This window comes from Callithrix jacchus, chromosome 10, assembly GCF_049354715.1.
Source record: "Callithrix jacchus isolate 240 chromosome 10, calJac240_pri, whole genome shotgun sequence".
In the NCBI taxonomy this organism is placed as follows: Eukaryota; Metazoa; Chordata; class Mammalia; order Primates; family Cebidae; genus Callithrix; species Callithrix jacchus.
Window position 1 is genome coordinate 111,838,021 of NC_133511.1, and position 18,781 is coordinate 111,856,801.

General features: G+C 39.8%; 1 protein-coding gene across 8 annotated transcripts in view; it reads right to left on the reverse strand.

Moving 5' to 3' along the window:
* Positions 1–18,781, reverse strand: part of CKAP5 (cytoskeleton associated protein 5) — a 111,104-nt gene that overhangs the window by 44,183 nt on the left and 48,140 nt on the right. For all 8 annotated transcript variants that reach the window (XM_035262552.3, XM_035262550.3, XM_078340966.1 and 5 more), the window contains exons 12-20: positions 18,532–18,660; positions 17,311–17,493; positions 11,130–11,243; positions 10,738–10,848; positions 9,360–9,452; positions 4,609–4,794; positions 3,409–3,503; positions 534–591; positions 320–445 (exon numbers count right to left, since the gene is read on the reverse strand). In XM_035262552.3, coding sequence (XP_035118443.1) covers positions 320–445; positions 534–591; positions 3,409–3,503; positions 4,609–4,794; positions 9,360–9,452; positions 10,738–10,848; positions 11,130–11,243; positions 17,311–17,493; positions 18,532–18,660 — 1,095 coding nt within the window. The remainder of the gene's footprint in view (positions 1–319; positions 446–533; positions 592–3,408; positions 3,504–4,608; positions 4,795–9,359; positions 9,453–10,737; positions 10,849–11,129; positions 11,244–17,310; positions 17,494–18,531; positions 18,661–18,781) is intronic.

Sequence of the window (18,781 nt, forward strand, 5' to 3'; positions counted from 1 at the left end):
AAAGTGCTGGGATTACAGGTATGAGCCACTGCACCTGGCTGACCTGCTCTCTTTCTGATCTGGGCCAGTTCACCTCTCCTTGGGTCACCTGGTGGTCTCAGGTCCTGGGAGGTCCCAATACTAATGCTGAACTTAGTGTGGACACCCAACTGGCATAGCATATTACAGCCTGAAACATCTGCACTTAAGCAATCCTACTTCCTCGGTCTCCTGAGTAGCTGGGACTATAGGCCCGCAGCACCATACTCAACAGTTTAGTCTTAATTAATATGAGATTCTCAAGTCCACTTATGGATTCTATCATTTGTGGAAATTTTACCTTCTCAAATTCTGCATCTATCTGGGATAGGAGGGCAGGCTTCTCATCCTCGAAGAACATTCGCAAAGAGGGACCAACATACAGATACATCACACCAAGCAGGGTTATGGCAGCAGTCCTTACAGCCTGCCAGACAGAAGAAAAAGAACTTTTTAAATCAGAAAAGAACCACAAAGATGACAATAATGCCCTATATATGTTGTTATGTACTCACTGGGTTTGTTGCAGCAAGAGCTGTCTTCACATTGCTAATGAAAGCTTTGACATTCAACCTAGAAAAAACATTTAGAATTAAAAGCAAATGAATGAAACCCTCAAAATACGCAATAGAGTTGTATAAAGCCAGACTCTAGGACTGGCTCCCTTTGGAGAAGTTCTCACTTTTTTTCTTTTCCTACACTATTTTATTTTAGACAGAGTCTTGCTCTGTCACCTAGCCTGGAGTACAGTACCATGATAGGTCACTGCAACTTCTGCCTCTCTGGTTCAAGCGATTCTCATGCCTCAGTTTCCTGAATAGCTGAGATGATAGGTGTGTACCACCACACCCAGCTGCTTTTTTTTTTTTTTTTTTTTTGTATTTTTAGTAAAGACAGGGTTTCACCATGTTGGCGAGGCTGAGCTTGAACTCCTTACTTCAAGTGATCTGACTGCCTTGGCTTCCCAAAGTGCTGGGATTACAGGCATGAGCCACTGCACCCAGCCTCCTACACTAATTTTAAAGTGAGCTTTAAATACTATCTATATATGACAATGCTATTATGCTTAATTACAACTCCTAAATCTAATCTTGAACCCTCCCCTGAACTCCAGATTCATATCAACCAGCTGCCTTTGTGATATTTCCATTTGTATGCCTGGAAAACACCCTACATCTAATATGTTAAAGCCAAACTCTTGATTATCCTCACTCCAATCCCAAAACCTGTTCCTCCCAGACTTCTCTACCTCAGTAAAGAGCCACATTTTTCTTCCAGTTGCTCAGGCTATCCTTGACTTTTTGAAGTTATCCCTGACTTGTCCTCTTATATCCTGTTCTGTTCTACATTTTAAATATATTATCAGTTATAACACTTGCACTTCTACAATCTATGTCCAACCCACAAGAATTTATCAACAGGATTATTCCAATAGCCTACTAATTCATCTCCCTGTCTTTAATCTCCTCTCTGTTTTCTCTGACGAGAGTCAGAAAGAACCTGTTGCTCTAATGCTCCAAAATCCCCTAATGCCTTCCCAACTTATTCAAAATGTTGAGGCCCACATGACCTGGCCCCCTAGTCTTTCGCCAACTTCATCTCCTACCACTTCCTACCCACTCACTCATTGTCCTATAGCTACATTCTGAAGGAAATGTACTCCTTGCTATTTTAAATACATCACATGTGTCCTACCACAGAGCTTTTGGCATTTGCTCTTCCCTTGGTCAAGAATGCTCCTCTCTGATTATCAGTTTACTCTTTCATGTCCTGGTCTCTGCTCAAATGTCATTTTTTCAGGAAGAACTTTTCAACTACCGTATAGAAAACAACACCATCTAAACTATACCATGTTGACTTCATTTAACCCCTTATCCTGCTTTACATAAATATATATGCAATACACACACACACACACACACACACACACACACACACATATATATATTTTATACTTGAGATGGAATTTCACTCTTGTTACCCAGGCTGGAGTGTAATGGCATGAGCTCAGCTCACTGCAACCTCTGCCTCTGGTTCAAGTGATTCTCCTGTCTCAGCCTCCCAAGCAGCTGGGATTACAGGCATGTGCCACCATGCCCGACTAATTTTGTATTTTTAGTAAAGACAGGGTTTCTCCATGTTGGTCAGGCTGGTCTCGAACTCCTGACCTCAGGTAATCCACCTGCCTCACCTCCCAAACTGCTAGGATTGCAGTTGTGAGCCACTGCACCTGGCATACACACACACACACACATACACACACGCCACACATATATACACATACATATATATATGTGTTTTTTAACTATTTATTACCTATCTTTCTTTACTTAACTATAACTCTCATGAAAAATAAATTTAATTTTGTTCATGATGTATTCTGAGGGACTGTAACGAACAATTGGAACATTTGTAGTGGCCAATATGTAATTGTCTAATAAATGAATAAATGAAAGAACATAATATAAAAAGAGGAAAATATTTATGTGGCTTTTATAAGTGACATGCCAAGAAAGCTGTGTTATATCAAAGACTACAATTAAGAGAAATTATAACAATACCCTCAACTATGGGAGAATACCACAGATAACATAATAAACAGTTCTTTGTTGTTTGAATGGTAACTTCTAGAGTAGTGTTTTTGTCAAGCAGTAGAACTCAAAATACTGTTTTACAAGATATTAAAAGGCATGTTGCAAAATGTAGCATGGCACAGAGAAGGCAACACAGTACAGCAGTTATACCATTTTCTCTCCAAAGCAGAATGCCTGGATTAAAATCTTGGTTTTGTCACTTTCCTAACTATAACCAGCCTAAATTACTTAAACTTTCTATGCCTGTTATCCTCATGTGAGGATAACATAATCCCTCACATAGTTTTTATAACAATTAAATCAAATGAACTATGATTTAGAACGTGCTTTTTGAATAAAGTAAACTGTATAAAGTTTTGTTTTAAATAAACAGCTGTGCTCTATATGCAAATAAGTTGGGGAACAGTGAGTTAAAAAAGTAAAATAAGCTCTTCTATTGCAGGATTTCTGAGAGCATTTAATTCGCCAAAGCACACTATAGGTATTCAAACAAATGTAATTACATACAGAAATTTCCTAATGTATTTGACTAGAAATCCTTGGAACTTGATTTTCTATGGGAAAGCTATTAATGCTTCAGGAAAAATAACTTAGAGAACTCTTTCAGTGAATATCAAAAGGCAGGAGGAACACAAGCCAATATTGACCTTTGAGAACAAAGGTAATTTTCTTTTATATAAATGAGACAACCCAGCTCTAGCTCTTCAGAAGTAAGCAGCAATAACTACGACAAATCATGACTTAAGAGACTGACAGAACATTTAATTATTTTCCACTTGATTTCATTCTGACTTACCCAGAAAAACCAAATTCTTTTATGGCATTTGATAGCCAATTCAGAGTTTCTGACTGATTTTTGGGATTCTTTTGTGAGAAAGCCATTGACATAACCTGGAACGGGGGAAAACAATAGATCTGTGTTTTATCTCATATTTCTTATAGAAATATACCACTACATTAAGGGAGATGTGCATTAAACATAGTTTTCAAACAACTAACAAGCATGCCTTAAGGAACAAGAGTTAACCTACACTAGAAAATGAGGTGACTGACAATAGGACTAAAAGCATTCTGGACTGTTTATAGCTTTTCAGCAATTACTCAGCATTATAATGTCTTTTTTTTTTTTTTTTTTTTTTGTCTCAAGAAGCAGGGTCTTGTTCTGTCACCCTGTAGTACAGTGGCACAATCATGAATCATTGCAGCCTCGAGCTCCTGGGCTCTCTCACCTTCTATAGAATTTTTGTTTTGTTTTGTTTTGAGACAGAGTCTCACTTTATTGCCCAGGCTGGAGTGCAGTGGCGTGAACTCAGCTCACTTCTCCTGCCTCAGCCTCCCTAGTAGCTGGCATTACAGGTGCACACCACCATGCCTGGCTAATTTTGGTGCTTTTAGAAGAGACAGGGTTTCACCTTGTTGGCCAGGCTGGTCTCAAACTCCTGTCCTCAAGTCATCCTCCTGCCTCAGCTTACCAAAGTGCTGAGATTACAGGTGTGAGTCACTGCATACGCCGAATATTTTTGACTAAGATAAATTTTCATCACTAGGCAATAAATTATTTTTAAAGGTAAAAATAAAAATGCAGTATCAAAGAACTGGACGTGGTGGCTTACGCCTGTAATCCTAGCACTTTGGGAGGCCAAGGCAGGTGGATCACCTGAGGTCAGGAATTCAAGACCACCCTGGCTAACATATTCAAATCCCGTTTCTACTAAAAATACAAAAATTAGCCAGGTGTGGTGGCAGGTACCTGTAATCCCGGCTATGTGGAAGGATGAAGCAAGAGAATCACTTGAACCTGGGAGGGTTGCAGTGAGCTGAGATTGTGCCACTGCACTCCAGCCTAGGTACGAGAGTGAGAATCCATCTTAAAAAAAAAATGCAGTATTAAAAAAGATTTTACTTGAGAAGATAAAAACTGATGTTTAATTAGTAAGCTTAAAGTCTGGGGAGAAAAAACTGGGAAAACTGAAGAAATGAGTTCTGTGTCACTAACCTGTTCAGCAGTCCATGGTAACATACAGGCTTCGGCTATTGCTGTCATAGCTTCTTTTGCATTGTTCCCACATTTTACATCTCCAATCTTGTCCACAAGGCCATCTAATACAATCTGAGCTGATGTTTTAGAAAAATTTCCCTTCTGGGCAATCAAAGCAACTATGTGAAGCTTCATTTGCATCACCTGAACAAGGATAAGTATTATAAAGTTATGAGCAAGTCAAGGACATTTATTTATTTACTTGTATGAATAGCATGTAATAGATATGACATGGTTAGGGACAACTGAGAACACAACTAAGGTAAAATCAGCATTTTAAACAAATACACAAAATAATGTTTATCCTTTATTTATATTTTAAAAATTATTTTATTTATTCTTTTTGAGACAGAGTCTCATTCTGTCACTAGGCTAGAAGTGCAGTGGCGTGATCTCGGCTCACTGCAACCTCTACCTCCTGGGTTCAAGTGATTCTCCTGCCTCAGCCTCCCGAGTAGCTGGGACTACAGGCACATACCACCATGCCCAGCTAATTTTTGTATTTTTAGTACAGATGTGGTTTCACTGTGTTGGCCAGGATGGTCTCTATCTCATGACCTCGTGATCTGCCCACCTCAGCCTCCCAAAGTGCTGGGATTACAGGCGTGAGCCACAGCTCCTGCCCAGCATTTTTATCCTTTAATTGTTACCAGTTACTCAACTGACAATGAAGAGAGGGAAAAAAAAGCGACTCTTTTTTTTTTTTGAGATGGAGTTTTGCTCTTGTTACCCAGGCTGGCGTGCAATGGCGCGATCTCGGCTCACCGCAACCTCCGCCTCCTGGGTTCAGGCAGTTCTCTGGGATTACAGGCACGTGCCACCGTGCCCATATAATTTTTTGTATTTTTAGTAGAGACGGGGTTTTCACCATGTTGACCAGGATGGTCTCATTCTCTTGGCCTCGTGATCTGCCCGCCTCGGCCTCCCAAAGTGCTGGGATTACAGGCTTGAAAAAAAGCTACTCTTTTCCAAAATGTTATCTAGTAATATTATAGAGAAAGTTTATAAATTGAAAATTTTAATTTTTGTATTTTCCTCCTATGATTATTTGCATTTAGTACTGAATACACATCCTAAAATATACAATAAATTACTATACTGACTGCATAACTGAGAATTACTACTAGCGCTGCCTACAAAAATACTACAACCCACACACACACACACACACACACACACACACACACACACAAGAATCACTAGAACCCAGGAGGCAGAGGTTGCTGAGGTTCAAGTGATTCTCATGCCTGAGCCTCCCGAATAGCTGGGATTACTTACAGGTGCCCACCACCATGCCCAGCTAATTTTTATATTTTTAGTAGAGATGAGGTTTCACCATGTTGGCCAGGCTGGTCTCGATTTCCCGACCTCTAGTGGATCTCAAGTGGATAGCGCCTCAGCCTCCCCAAGTGCCGCGATTACAGGTGTGAGCCACTGTGCTGGCCACACAAACATCCTCTTTTAAAATATGATTATTGCCTGCCTCATGCCTGCAATCCTAGCACTTTGGGAAGTTGAGGCGAGAGGACTGCTTGAGCCCAGGAGTTCAAGAACAGCTTCATCAATATGGAGGGACCCCAGTTCTATAAGTACAAAAATTGGCTGGGTGTCATGGCCCTCACCTGTAGTCCTGGCTACTTGGGAGGCTGAAGTGGGAGGATCACTCAAACCCAGGAGGCTGAGGCTGCAGTGAGACATGTTCACACCACTGTACTCTAGTCTGGGCAAGAGAGTAAGACCTTGCCTGAAAAAACCCCCAAAATTTGACATAGCAGCATGTGAAAAAATAAAAATTAAAAAAAAAATTTTTTAAACCCCAAACCAAAGAACAACCCAAAGAAATGTTCTTGGGTGGGACTTTGCAACTGTGGAGTCAATACCTCTGAAAAACTGATCTTCTTTAAAAGCAACGTAGAATACTGGCAAAAACAATCAAAATCAACTTATTTCACAACTCTGAAAATTTTAAAAAGGTTTGTAACAATACAAGAACCATTTTTTAAAAAGCTGCTGAATTTCAGTAAGAAGAATGAGTTTTCTGGTGATTTAACTTGCTTTGTTCCTTTCTTTCAGCTCCACAGTAGCCTTCAAAACTTGAAGTCTTATAAACATGGCAACTGTGAAAACCTAGAGCTCTGCAGGTGGGGGGACAGCTTATGTGTGGATCTCCTCAAAAAGTTTTTACCCCAAGTACTGTCTTACCTGACAGCTTCCTAGAAAAGTTCCATTAGAAGAGCCTGTTATTTGATGGGACTCTAGCTAGCTCAGTGGGAAAGCCCTATCCTCAGGGATTTTGCTGAAAACAATGAGTGGCAACTGTTTAACATCTAACATCAGAGCTGTGTAAGGTCACAATACCAGTCAGGGCAAACCAGCTTAGTCAAAAACATAAAACTATCTAGGGAATAAGATGTCCAGAGAGGACTCTGACAATCTAGGAGGTTGTGTGCATATTCAAGGCTGTGTGTATGCCCAAGAAAGACTGAAAATAGCCCTAATCTCAGATCTCTGACTGACCTTCAGACCTTGCTTAAAAAGTCTAAGGTAAGCTGTAAAGTGCCTGAGTATCTCTGGCATGTCCCAACACACACACACACACACACACACACACACACACCCCTTGGCAGACATATTATATTGCTTCAAGGTATTTAAGAAAATCTATCTAAGTTGTTAGCTTATCATTAAGTTAACCAAGGAGAGAGTCTATGAATTAGAGAAAAAAATTAGCAAGGTGTAGTGATGCACACCTGTAGTCCCAACTACTTGGGAGACTGAAGTGGGAGGATCTTTTGAGTCTGGGATGTCTGCAAGGTTTTTTGTTTGTTTTGTTTTGAGACAGGGTCTCTCTCTGTCACCCAGGCTGGAGTGCAAATGATGTGACCTCGGCTCACTGCAACCTCTGCCTCCCCGGTTCAAGTGATTCTCCTGCCTCAATCTCTTGAGTAGCAGGTATGTGCTACCATGCCAAGCTAATTTTTGTATTTTTAGTAGAGACAGGGTTTCACCATGTTGGCCAGGTTGGTCTTGAACTCTTGGCTTCAAGTGATTCACTTGCCTTAGCCTCCCAAAGTGCTGGGATTACAGGCATGAGCCACCACACCCAGCCAAGCCTGGGATGTCAACGCTGCAGTGAGCCATGTCTGCACCACCACACTCCAGCCTGGACAGCAGAGTGAAGTCCTTTCTCCAAAAAAAAAAAAAAAGAAAGAAAGAAAAGAAAAGGGCAGGGGGGAGGCACCTCAGGAATCTCTTAGAATGTTTAGGCTTTGTGGAGCTGGCCTATACAGATAAGGTGCTATGTAACAGAATCTAAGGGAAACACAGTGTATGAGGGAGCTAAACATCCTAGAGGGAAAACAAGGTGGCAGCAGAAGAGAAACCAAAAGGAGACTAGCAAGATGCCAAAAATAAACCTGACACATTTCAAGTTTGTTTATCATGAGGCCTTTTTTTTGTTTGTTTTTTTTTGTCTTGTTAAACCTCTACCTCCCAGGTTCAAGTGATTCTCCTGCTTCAGCCTCTTGAGTAGCTGGGATTACAGGCACCTACCACCATGCCTGGCTAATTTTTGTATTTTTAGTAGACAGGGTTTCACTATGTTGGCCAGAATGGTCTTGATCTCCTGACCTCAGGTGATCCACCCATCTCCAGCTCCCAAAGTGCTGGGATTACAGGTGTGAGCCACCGTGTCTGGTCAAGGTCTATTTTATATACATCTAGAAAAAGAGAGAGAAACTTTTCCTCATTTACCTTCCTATACCACTTTCCTATACTTACTGCTTAGCCTAATAACTTGGTACTGCTAAATTTGAGCTCTATTATTAGTTAATGAGGATATAAAATTAATCATTTGGTAGATTTTCATTGGCAATTTAAGGACTGCACTTATTTTTTATTCCATCAAATAAAAAAGCTATCTCACTGTTTATTCCTCCCTTGAATATGTAAAGATTAGACTAGAAACCATTTAGGCCTAAAAATGAGAAGAAAAAAATACATATATCTAAATTATACAAATTATATGTACATGTATATAAATTTACATATTATACATATATAAATCCCTAATTATATAAAGTTATACAGTTGATCCTTGGACAACATGGATTTGAAATGCAAAGATCCACTTATGCATGAATTTTCTTCTGCCTCTGCTACTCCTGAAACACCCAGACAAACCCTTTCTCTTACTCTCTCCTTCTCAGCCTATTCAACATGAAGATGATGAGAATTGAAGACCTTTATGATGATCCATTGCCACTTAATAAGTTGTAAATGTTTTCTTTTCCTTAGGATTTTCTTAATCGCATTTTTTCTTTAGCTTACTTTATTGTAAGAATATACAATATATTATATGTTACAATGTAATAAAAGAAAAAAGGAAAAAAGAACATACAATACATATAACATACAAAATATGTGTTAATTGACAATGCTATCAATAAGGTTTCTGGCAACAGTAGGCTATTAGTAGTTAAGTTCTTGGGGAATCCAGAGTTATATGTGAAGTTTCAACTGTACAAGGGATAGTGCCACTAACCTCCACATTGTTCAAGAGTCAACTGTAGTTATGTGTTCAATCAAAATGCACACACTCCATTGTTGATTAAAAATCATTACCAAAACTATACCGCTGTATTACTCCAAAGGATGATGTAATGTAAATTACTTCAATAAAAGACATTAAATCTCACATTTTAAAATACCTGAAAATTAGTTTCTTTCCATCCAGGTTTCTTGGCTAGCATCCTCACTAATGCCTGGCATGGCATTTCAGTTCGGTCCATTAGCTCAACAGCCTTGAAGTAAAATAAGAGAATATGAGTGTTAAAGGTTAGTTCCAAAGGAAGAGTAAATACCAAAGTCAAGTAAGCAGTTACCTCTGAAGGAAGGCCTGGAATAGAACTGAGGAGGGTTACTGAGAGAGCTTACACAGTCTCTGCTGTTGCTTTATTTCTTTGTGGGTTTATGTCTATAATGCTTCATTTCTTATGTATGGCTTGGTATATGGCTGTTAAATTAGTATCAATGAAACTATCTCACATTTCAGAAATTCACAAATAGTTTGCTCCATGTAAAATAATAAGTTTTCATTTGCTAGTGTGTGGCAGAAACTGCTTATACCTATTTTCTCTTACTTGATTTTCCTAAAGACATGAAAGCAGAATAGATTTGAAGTTCTAAAGTATTAAATATCAAAGATGCACAAACTCAGATCTAAACCCAATGAGCAGCAGATGCAGGACTGGAAGGTGTCTGCCTTAAGTTCCAGCGCTCTTGCAGTTTCTCCTTACCCTTCCTCATTAGAATTACCCAGTATTTGCCAAAATGAATTGCCATGCTCCTTTCCAATACTGGTTTTTGAGAGGTTTTCATACCAATGGATAATGTTCATTCTACCAAAGAACCATTATGATAAACGGGAAAAAAAAAAAACCGGATGAAGGGTGGTTTAGGTAGAGAGACCTATTTGCCTAGGAAGTTTATGAGCAAGTACCATAATTAAAAAATTAATCTGGCTGGGCACGGTGGGTCACGCCTGTAATCCCAGCACTTTGGGAGGCCGAGGTGGTAGATCATGAGATCAGGAGATTGAGACCATCCTCATGAACACGGTGAAACCTTGTCTCTACTAAAAATACAAAAAATTAGCCAGGCATGGTGGCAGTGCCTGTAATACCAGCTACTCGGGAGGCTGAGGCAGGAGAATCACTTGAACCTGGGAGGCAGAGGTTGCAGTGAACTGATATTTGCGCCACTGCACTCCAACCTGGATGACCGAGCAAGATTCCTTCTAAAAAAAAAAAAATAATAATAATCTAAGCCTTACAATTCAGAATAAGAATCTAATTTTCCTAAGTATTAAATCATGAGCTTATAGAGGCCATAGAATACTGATGTTTAAAGATAGCAAACACTATACAACTACTACAAGAAACAAAAAGTCCCACCTTATGTTTAATGCCATGAAATGTGTTCACTGGTTATAAAACACAGCAATTAGGACAAATCCTTCATTTGTCAATTTCACTGCTTCCATAAAATCTAATTTTCTTTCACACTCAATTCATTCCTATGCACTACCTTCTGGAATTCTTCCATACAAGCCAGCCTTTCTTTCCAGTTGCTGCTGTCAAGAAGCTGTATACAGGTAGGGGGAAGGACAGTTGAAGCTTTTTCTTCACATACTTCTATCTGTAAAATACAAACACAAATTAGAATTAGGAATTGCTTAAGGGAACAGATGATAAAAATGTAAACAGAATCTAGCCAAAACTAAAAGAATACTCCCATAGGTATGCGATAGTTTCTGAGGATTCTGTTATACTACGACAAAGGAGATTTTCCACGGTGGTTTCAATAAGCTAAAAATATCAATTAACTGTATGTTGTAGAATCCAGCAAAGAACTCCAATCTTCTCCTAGGTCTCACTTTGCATGGTTAACGAGTTCCAGGCTCAGCGGGTAATACTAACCGAGAGCTCAGGCTCCACTATTTCTTTGGTCTCCAGTCCTTTCTTGTTCTTGGTTCCAGTGCTCCCTGAGCCTCCTTGTGCAGCTGGTTTCCCCTTCTTTGGTGGCCCACCAGCCTAAAAACAATTTAAAAAATAAAAATTAAACCACTTATGGATTTAAAATAGTGGAGTTTTCTTTTTTTTTAAAGACAGTTTCTCATTTTGTTATTGAGACTGGATTGCAGTTGCATAAGCATGGCTCACTACAGGCTCAACCTCCTGGGCTCAAGCCATCTTCCTTCCGGTCTTAGCCTATTCTGTAGCTGGGACCACAGGCATGTGCTACTGTGACTGGCTAATTAAAAAATGTTTTGTTTTTTTTTTTTGTGTAGAGACAGGATTTTACCATGTTACCCAGGCTAGTCTCGAATGCCTGGTCTGAAGTGATCCTCCCACCTTGGCCTCCCAAACTGCTAGATTACAACCATGAATCACTGCACCAGCTTAAAACAGTGGTTTTTAAACTTTTATTGAGTCACACACTCCCTTAAAAATTGATTACAATGAGGGATTACCCTAAAATAAATATTTTTGTACCTACAAAATTTAGCAGTTTCAAAGTCAGACAGAACCCCTGAAGACCACCCATGGGGTAATCTGTAGACCTCATATTAAAAACTCGAATTCAGAATTAATGAGATAAATGAAACAAAAGTCATGGCCTGAAATTATACTACATTTATAAATTAATTTGAGAATGACATCCTGATGCCTTTATTTTTTTTTAACATTTGTGTTTTTTTTTTTGGTTTGTTGTTTTGAGACAGAGTCTTGCTCTGTCATCCAAGCTGGAGTGTAGTGGCCTGATCACAGCTCACTATAGCCTCGACCTCCTGGAATTAAGCGATCCTCTCACCTCAGCTTCCCATGTAGCTGAGTGTGGTAGTTCACACTTGTAATCCCAGCACTCTGGGAGGCTGAGGATCCTTTGAGCGCAGGAGTTTGAGACCAGCCTGGGCAGTATGGCAAAACTCTATCTCTACAAAAAATATGAAAAAATTAGTCAGATGTGTTGGTGTATGACTATCAGCTACTTGGGAGGCTGAGGTGGGAGGGCTGCTTAAGCCTAGGGGTTGAGGCTGCAGTGAGCCATGATCGTGCCATTGTACTCTGGCCTGTGGGACAGAGTGAGACCCTATCTCAAAATAAATAAATAAATTCATTCCACTCCAGTTTTGAAAAGTCCCAAGATACAAAAGCAGAATATGTATGGGTGGGGGAAAGTCACAAGAAAATAGTATATCACAAGGTACACAGTAAATGGTAATAACTATATTATGGCAACATACATCATCATTCACATTGTTCCTTCTACCTATTTTGGATATGTGTTATGAAATACCCAAAACCTAAAAAGAAAAGATACAATGACAGAGGACCAAATTAGTCTTCAACATCCAGACCTGTTCTGAAACCAATGTTATCTTTAATATATTCCAATATTTTAAGTTGCAGTTAGCAAAACTGAGGATGCTAAGTGTTTAAACTAAATGGAAACCTGTAACGCTTGCCATGTCATGTCGACAGTATGGTTTTGCTGGTTCATAGTAATAACTCCATAAAGGGATTTGCATTCTAACCCTAAAAATGGAAAATTCTTTACTCTTTAAATTAGTTAACTAGAATACTTCTTCTGGATCCTTCTCTGTAAATAGCATTCTCTACAAAGAGAGATACTTCAAATAACAAATCTCCTACTATTCTTTTTGTTGTTGTTAACAGCATAAATTTTTTTTTGAGACAAAGTCTCACTCTGTTACCAGGCTGGAGTGCAGTGGCACGATAACCTCCATCTCCCAGGTTCAAGTACTTCTCCTACCTCAGCCTCCCGAGCAGCTGGGACTATAGGTGCACAGCACCACGCCCAGCTGATTTTTATATTTTTAGTAGAGATGGGGTTTCACCATGATGGCCAGGATGGTCTCGCTCTCTTGACCTCGTGATCTGCCCGCCTCAGCCTCCCAAAGTGCTGGGATTACAGGTGTGAGCCACCATGCCCAGTCAACAGACATAAATTTTTATTTATTAACTGACAGATTTATTGAGGCTGGGGATGGTGGCTTATGCCTGTAATACCAGCACTTCGAGAGTCTGAGGCAGGTGGATCATTTGAGGTCAGGAGCTCTAGACCAGCCTGGTGAAACCTTGTCTCCACCAAAAATACAAAAATTAGCCAGGTGTGGTGGCAGCACCTATAATCCCAGGTACTTGGGAGGCTGAAGCAAGAGAATCACTTGAAACCGGGAGGCAGAGGTTGCAGTGAGCTAAAATCGTGCCACCACACTCAAGCTTGGGCGACAAAGGGAAACTCCATTTCCCTCCCCCAAAAAAGACACAAAAAAACAAACAAGACCGATTTATCATTCTACATGCTAGCTGGCTCAGTGGCTTAGGTGCTGATATTGTCCTACTCTTTTCAAAATGGGAATAGAAGGAGGTTGCTCCCACCATTTTAATTTTTAAGAGAATTTCTCATAAGAGAAGGTCAGCCAGCATGAACATGGAAGTGTTTAAAGAGGTAAGAGGAAAGTGGGTTATAATAAGAAAATCTGGACACATGTTTTAAAGTTTTGGGTCCTGGTCACCGTCCAGAGAAATAGGAACCAGTGAGAAAGGAGAAAACAGAATGCCGAGGAAAGAGCATAACATGAAAAAAAAGTACAGAGTCTGTAACTAGAGATACTTTGGATAAATACCAGTTCTGCCACTCTATGTATTCCACGAACATTTGCCCAGTGCCTACTATATGCCAGAAACTATTACAGAGGATCAAGCAGTGACAAGATCTCTATCCTTTAAAAGCTTACAATATGATGTGAGGAGACAGCAAACAAACAAATGAACAATAAAAATATCAGATCACGTGTAGGACACAAACTCACTGAGTCTTAGTTTCATTTTTTGGAAAAACAAGGATAATGAACACCTACCTCAAGAGTTGTTATAATGATTAAATGACATTATAAAGGCAAAGTGCTTCACAAGATGATGCTCACTAAGTATCAGTTCTCTTCCCCTAAATCCATTCTAAGTGGTTCAAGATGGGGCTGGCATGGGGAAGGAAAGTTAAACTTTTTGCATCTGCAGCAGATAACTCTAACACTTAAGAGAATCTACAGGATATGGGTTCATTAAAAGGATGCCATGAATGCCACTGGGCATTTGCTCCACTCTACAATGTACAAAGGTGAAAGACCTGGACGGCATGGAGACTCAGTGACGTGATCCATCAGCATTATTAGTAAAATGACCAAGTTAGTATTACTAGTTATTAATGTTAAATGTGTTGCCACATTTTATTTCATTATTTAATGATACTTTCTGATCCTTTAAAATATACTCCCCTCCCAGTCAGGCGTGATGGCTCATGCCTGTAATTCTAGCACGTTGGGAGGCTGAGGTAGGCAGATCAACTGAGGTCAGGAGTTCAAGATCAGCCTGGCTAACATGGCGAAACCCCATCTCTAGTAAAAATAGAAAAAAATTGGCCAGGCGTGGTGGCTCACACCTGTAATCTCAGCACTTTGGGAGGCCGAGGCAGGCGGATCACCTGAGGTCAGGAGTTCAAGACCAGCCTGACCAATATAGAGAAACCCTACAAATGCGGCTATGGACATAGATTTGCTTTAGAAAGAATCAAGTGCTGGAATCACTGGAATAAAGTAATAGAAATTCGTGCATTTGTGACATCCGTCTAGTGTATGAACAGCTTGTGCAAACACACTTAAAGCAGTTCCTTGTATTTGCACAGTGCTTTAGAGCTTATCAGTTTCCAAAAAATCTAAAGGGATATAGTATGGCTTTAAATTCTGAAAACCTAGGTTTGGACTCCAGTCTCTCTGCTTGCTAGTGTGAGTCAGCATGGTGTTATTTAACTCATCTGGGCTCAGTTTTCTCATCTGTGAACTAGAAATAGAGATGCCTGTGCTTGCATGGTGCTTGCGAGACTCAAATACGATAATGGGGCTGGGCGCAGTGGTTCACATGTGTAATCCCAGCACTTTGGGAGGCTGAGGCAGGCAGATCACGAGGTCAGGAGTTCGAGACCAGCCTGATCAACATGGCGAAACCCCATCTCTACTAAAAATACAAAAATTAGCCGGGCATGGTGCCATGCTTCTCTACTAAAAATACAAAATCAGCCAGATGTGGTGGCTCATGCCTGTAATCTCAGGTACTTGGGAGGCTGAGGCAGGAGGATCATTTGAACATGGGAGGTGGAGGTTGTGGTGGACCGAGACCATGCCATTCCACTCCAGCCTGAGCAACAAGAGTGAAACTCTGTCTCAAAAAAAAAAAAAATTAGCTGGGCATGGTGGCAGGTGTCTGTAATCCCAGCTACTTGGAAGGGTGAGACAAAAGAATCTCTTGAACCCAGAATTCAGAGGCTGCAGTGAGCCAAGATCATGCCACTGCACTCCAGCCTGTGCAACAGAGCAAGACTCCGCCTCAGGAAAAAAAAAAAAAAAGTCTTCCCTTGCATATGCAGTAAAATGATTTTTGACAAGGGTACCAAGACTGTTCAATGGGCAAAGGACAGTCTATTCAACAAATGGTGCTGGGAAAACTAAATATCCACATGCAAAAAGAATGAAGTTGGATACTGTACATAATAATTAAGTCAAAATAGACATAAATGTAAGACCTAAAACTATAAAATCTTTAGAACAAAAAAGAGGGCAAAAGCATCATGAGGCTGGGTGAGGTGGCTCACGTTTGTGATCCCAAAAGTTTGGGAGGCCGAGGCGGGAGGATTCATTGAGCCTAGGAGTTTGAGACTAGCCTGGGCAACACAGTGAAACCCCTGTCTCTATAAAAAAATTTAAAAATAAAAACTCAGCTGTGTGTGGTGGCACATGCCTGTGGTCCCAGCTACTTGAAAGGCTGGGGTAGGAGGACTGCCTGCACTCCAGCCAGGGCAACAGAGAGAGACCTTGTCTCAAAACAACCCAATTCTAAAATGGGCAAAGGACTTGGGTAGATATTTTTCCAAAGATCTACAGCTTGCCAACTGCACATGAAAATATGCTCAAGGCCAGGTTAAGTGGCTCATGCCTGTAACCTCAGCAGTCTGGGAGGATTACTTGAGCCTAAGAGTTCAAGGTTTCAGTGAGCTATGATTGCACCACTGCACTCCAGTCTGGGAGACATAGCAAGACACTGTCTCAAAAACCAAAATTAAAATTTAAAACAAAAAATGCTCAACAACACTAATCATCTGGGAAATGCAAATCAAAACTACAATAGCACCTCACACCCATTAGCAAGGATGTGGAGTTATTAGCAAGGATATAAAGAAATTAGAACCTTTGTGCACTATTGGTAGAAACGTAAAATGGTGTATAGGTGTTATAAAAAAATAGCGTGGTGGCTCCTTAAAAAACTAAACATAGAATTATCATATGATCCAACAATTTCACTTCTGAGTCTATACCTAGCACTTTGGGAGGCCAAGGCAGGAGGATCACCTGTGGCCAGGAGTTCAAGACTAGTTTGGACAACACAGCGAGGCCCTGTCTCTATAAAAATTTTTTTTAAATCAGCTGGGTATGGTGGCAAGTCCCTGTAGTTCTAGCTACTTGGGAGGCTGAATGGGGAGGACCACTTGATCCTGGGAGTTCCAAGTTACAGTGAGCTATAATCGTACCACTCCCCTCCAGCTTGGACAACAGAGAGAGACCTTATCTCTAAAAAAATATAAAAAATAAAAACAAAGTAGTCAAATTCATAGAAGCAGAAAAAAGGGGATGGGAGAGGGTGAGAATGGGAGGTAATTTAAATAATAGAGTCTCAATGTTAAACCATGAAAAGCATTTGGCGATGGATGGTGGCGACATTGCACAACATTATAAACACATTGAGTATTACTGAACTGCACATTAGAAATAGTTAAGATAGTAAATTTTATGTTAAATTGACAAAACACACTTCCATACCTTTGCTACCATTTTCATCTCTATCAAATTCTTCAAATCGCCAAATTTATTGCTGGAATATCCTATCTTCATTAACAGATTTTCTGCTGTATTCTCAATGTGGCCAATGAATTCATTTCTCAAACGAAATAATTTTAGAGGAACAGCCATGAACCTGAGACTTGGACCCTTCCTTACTAAATTCTATTTTTAAATCATCTATTAACCTTAGCAGCAGGTGCCTTTTTTAGAGGTCCTGGTTTGGGTGCGGAAATGTCCTTTGTGTCCTTATCTCCTGTAGCTCCTGAAGCAGCAGTCCTTCCAGGCACAGGTTTGAATTCCTTCTTATCAGCAGCTAGTCCAGATTTCTTACCATGTATCAGTTCTACCTTTTCTGAACATTCTTTGATCTGGAGAGTGAAAGTGAGATGAATATCAGTAAGCTTAACTTTGAAAAACACAACCACTACATTACTATATTTCTAAACCACAACTAAATATAAGAATTCAGAGAAATGGCCAGGCGAGGTGGTTCATGCCTGTAATCCCAATACTTTGGGAGGCCAAGGTGGGTGGATCACTTGAGGTCAGAGGTTTGAGACCAGCCTGGCCTACCTGGTAAAACCCTGCCTCTACAAAAAATACAAAAAAATTAGCTGGGCATGGTGGTGGGTGCCTATATCCCAGCTACTTGGGAGGCTGAGGCACAAGAATCGTTTGAACCCAGGAGGCAGAGGTTGCAGTGAGCTGAGATTGTGCCACTGCACTCCAGCCTGGGCAACAGAGTAAGACTCCGTTGCCACACACACACACAAAAATTCAGAGAAAACATTTCCTTCTCAACAAAGATAAATTATCCACACTTTCTTGGCAATAGATGGGCCTATGTAAGATATTAATCTTACATTTTATTTCTTTACAAGTTAGAAATACAATAAACTTAACATGAGCACATTTTTAATGGAAGTCTTCACACATAGAAAGGTAATTTTACGGATTTTAGAAATAAATTTATCTCACAGAACTGCTTCCGTCTTTTCTACGAATTGGTAACTTAGCATTTTTTTGCTTATAATTTGAAAGATATTTCTACTATTATCACCATCATAGCCTAGAATGAAACTTAAATTACAAAAGCTATGTTTTCAAACTCTAGGTCTGAGCTACCAGTGGAGAATGAAATACATTTCCTGAGATGAAGTCAGTATTTTTTTTCTTAATAAAACAGAACAGATGAAATTAAGACCAAAGTAGTAGAAAGCATCCTCCAAAACTTGTTTCAATTATGCATTTCTTTCCTTCTATAAATGGCAATTTTAAAAAAAATTTAAAAATCCTGATCAAAAGAATACCAGTACTCTCTAATTGCTAAGAGACAAAGCCATGATGCAAAGAGACAGGACTGTTGTCCAATTTCAGTACAATCCATTACTAACTAACTAACCTACCTTATCAAGCTTGAGTTTGTCCACATCAGCTAAGAATGGGTTTACTGCTTTCTCACCAACCACTTTCAAAGCAGTACCCAATGCTTCAAATGCGGCATCTCTGACTTCAGGAGCAGAATCATTGATGTGCTATAATCCAGAAGTAAGCAAAATGATATTAATGTAAGGTATTTCAGGTATTACTTTATTTATTGTTTTATTATTTATTTATTTAATTGGTATTACTTTAATTCAGATTGATGGTTGCTGC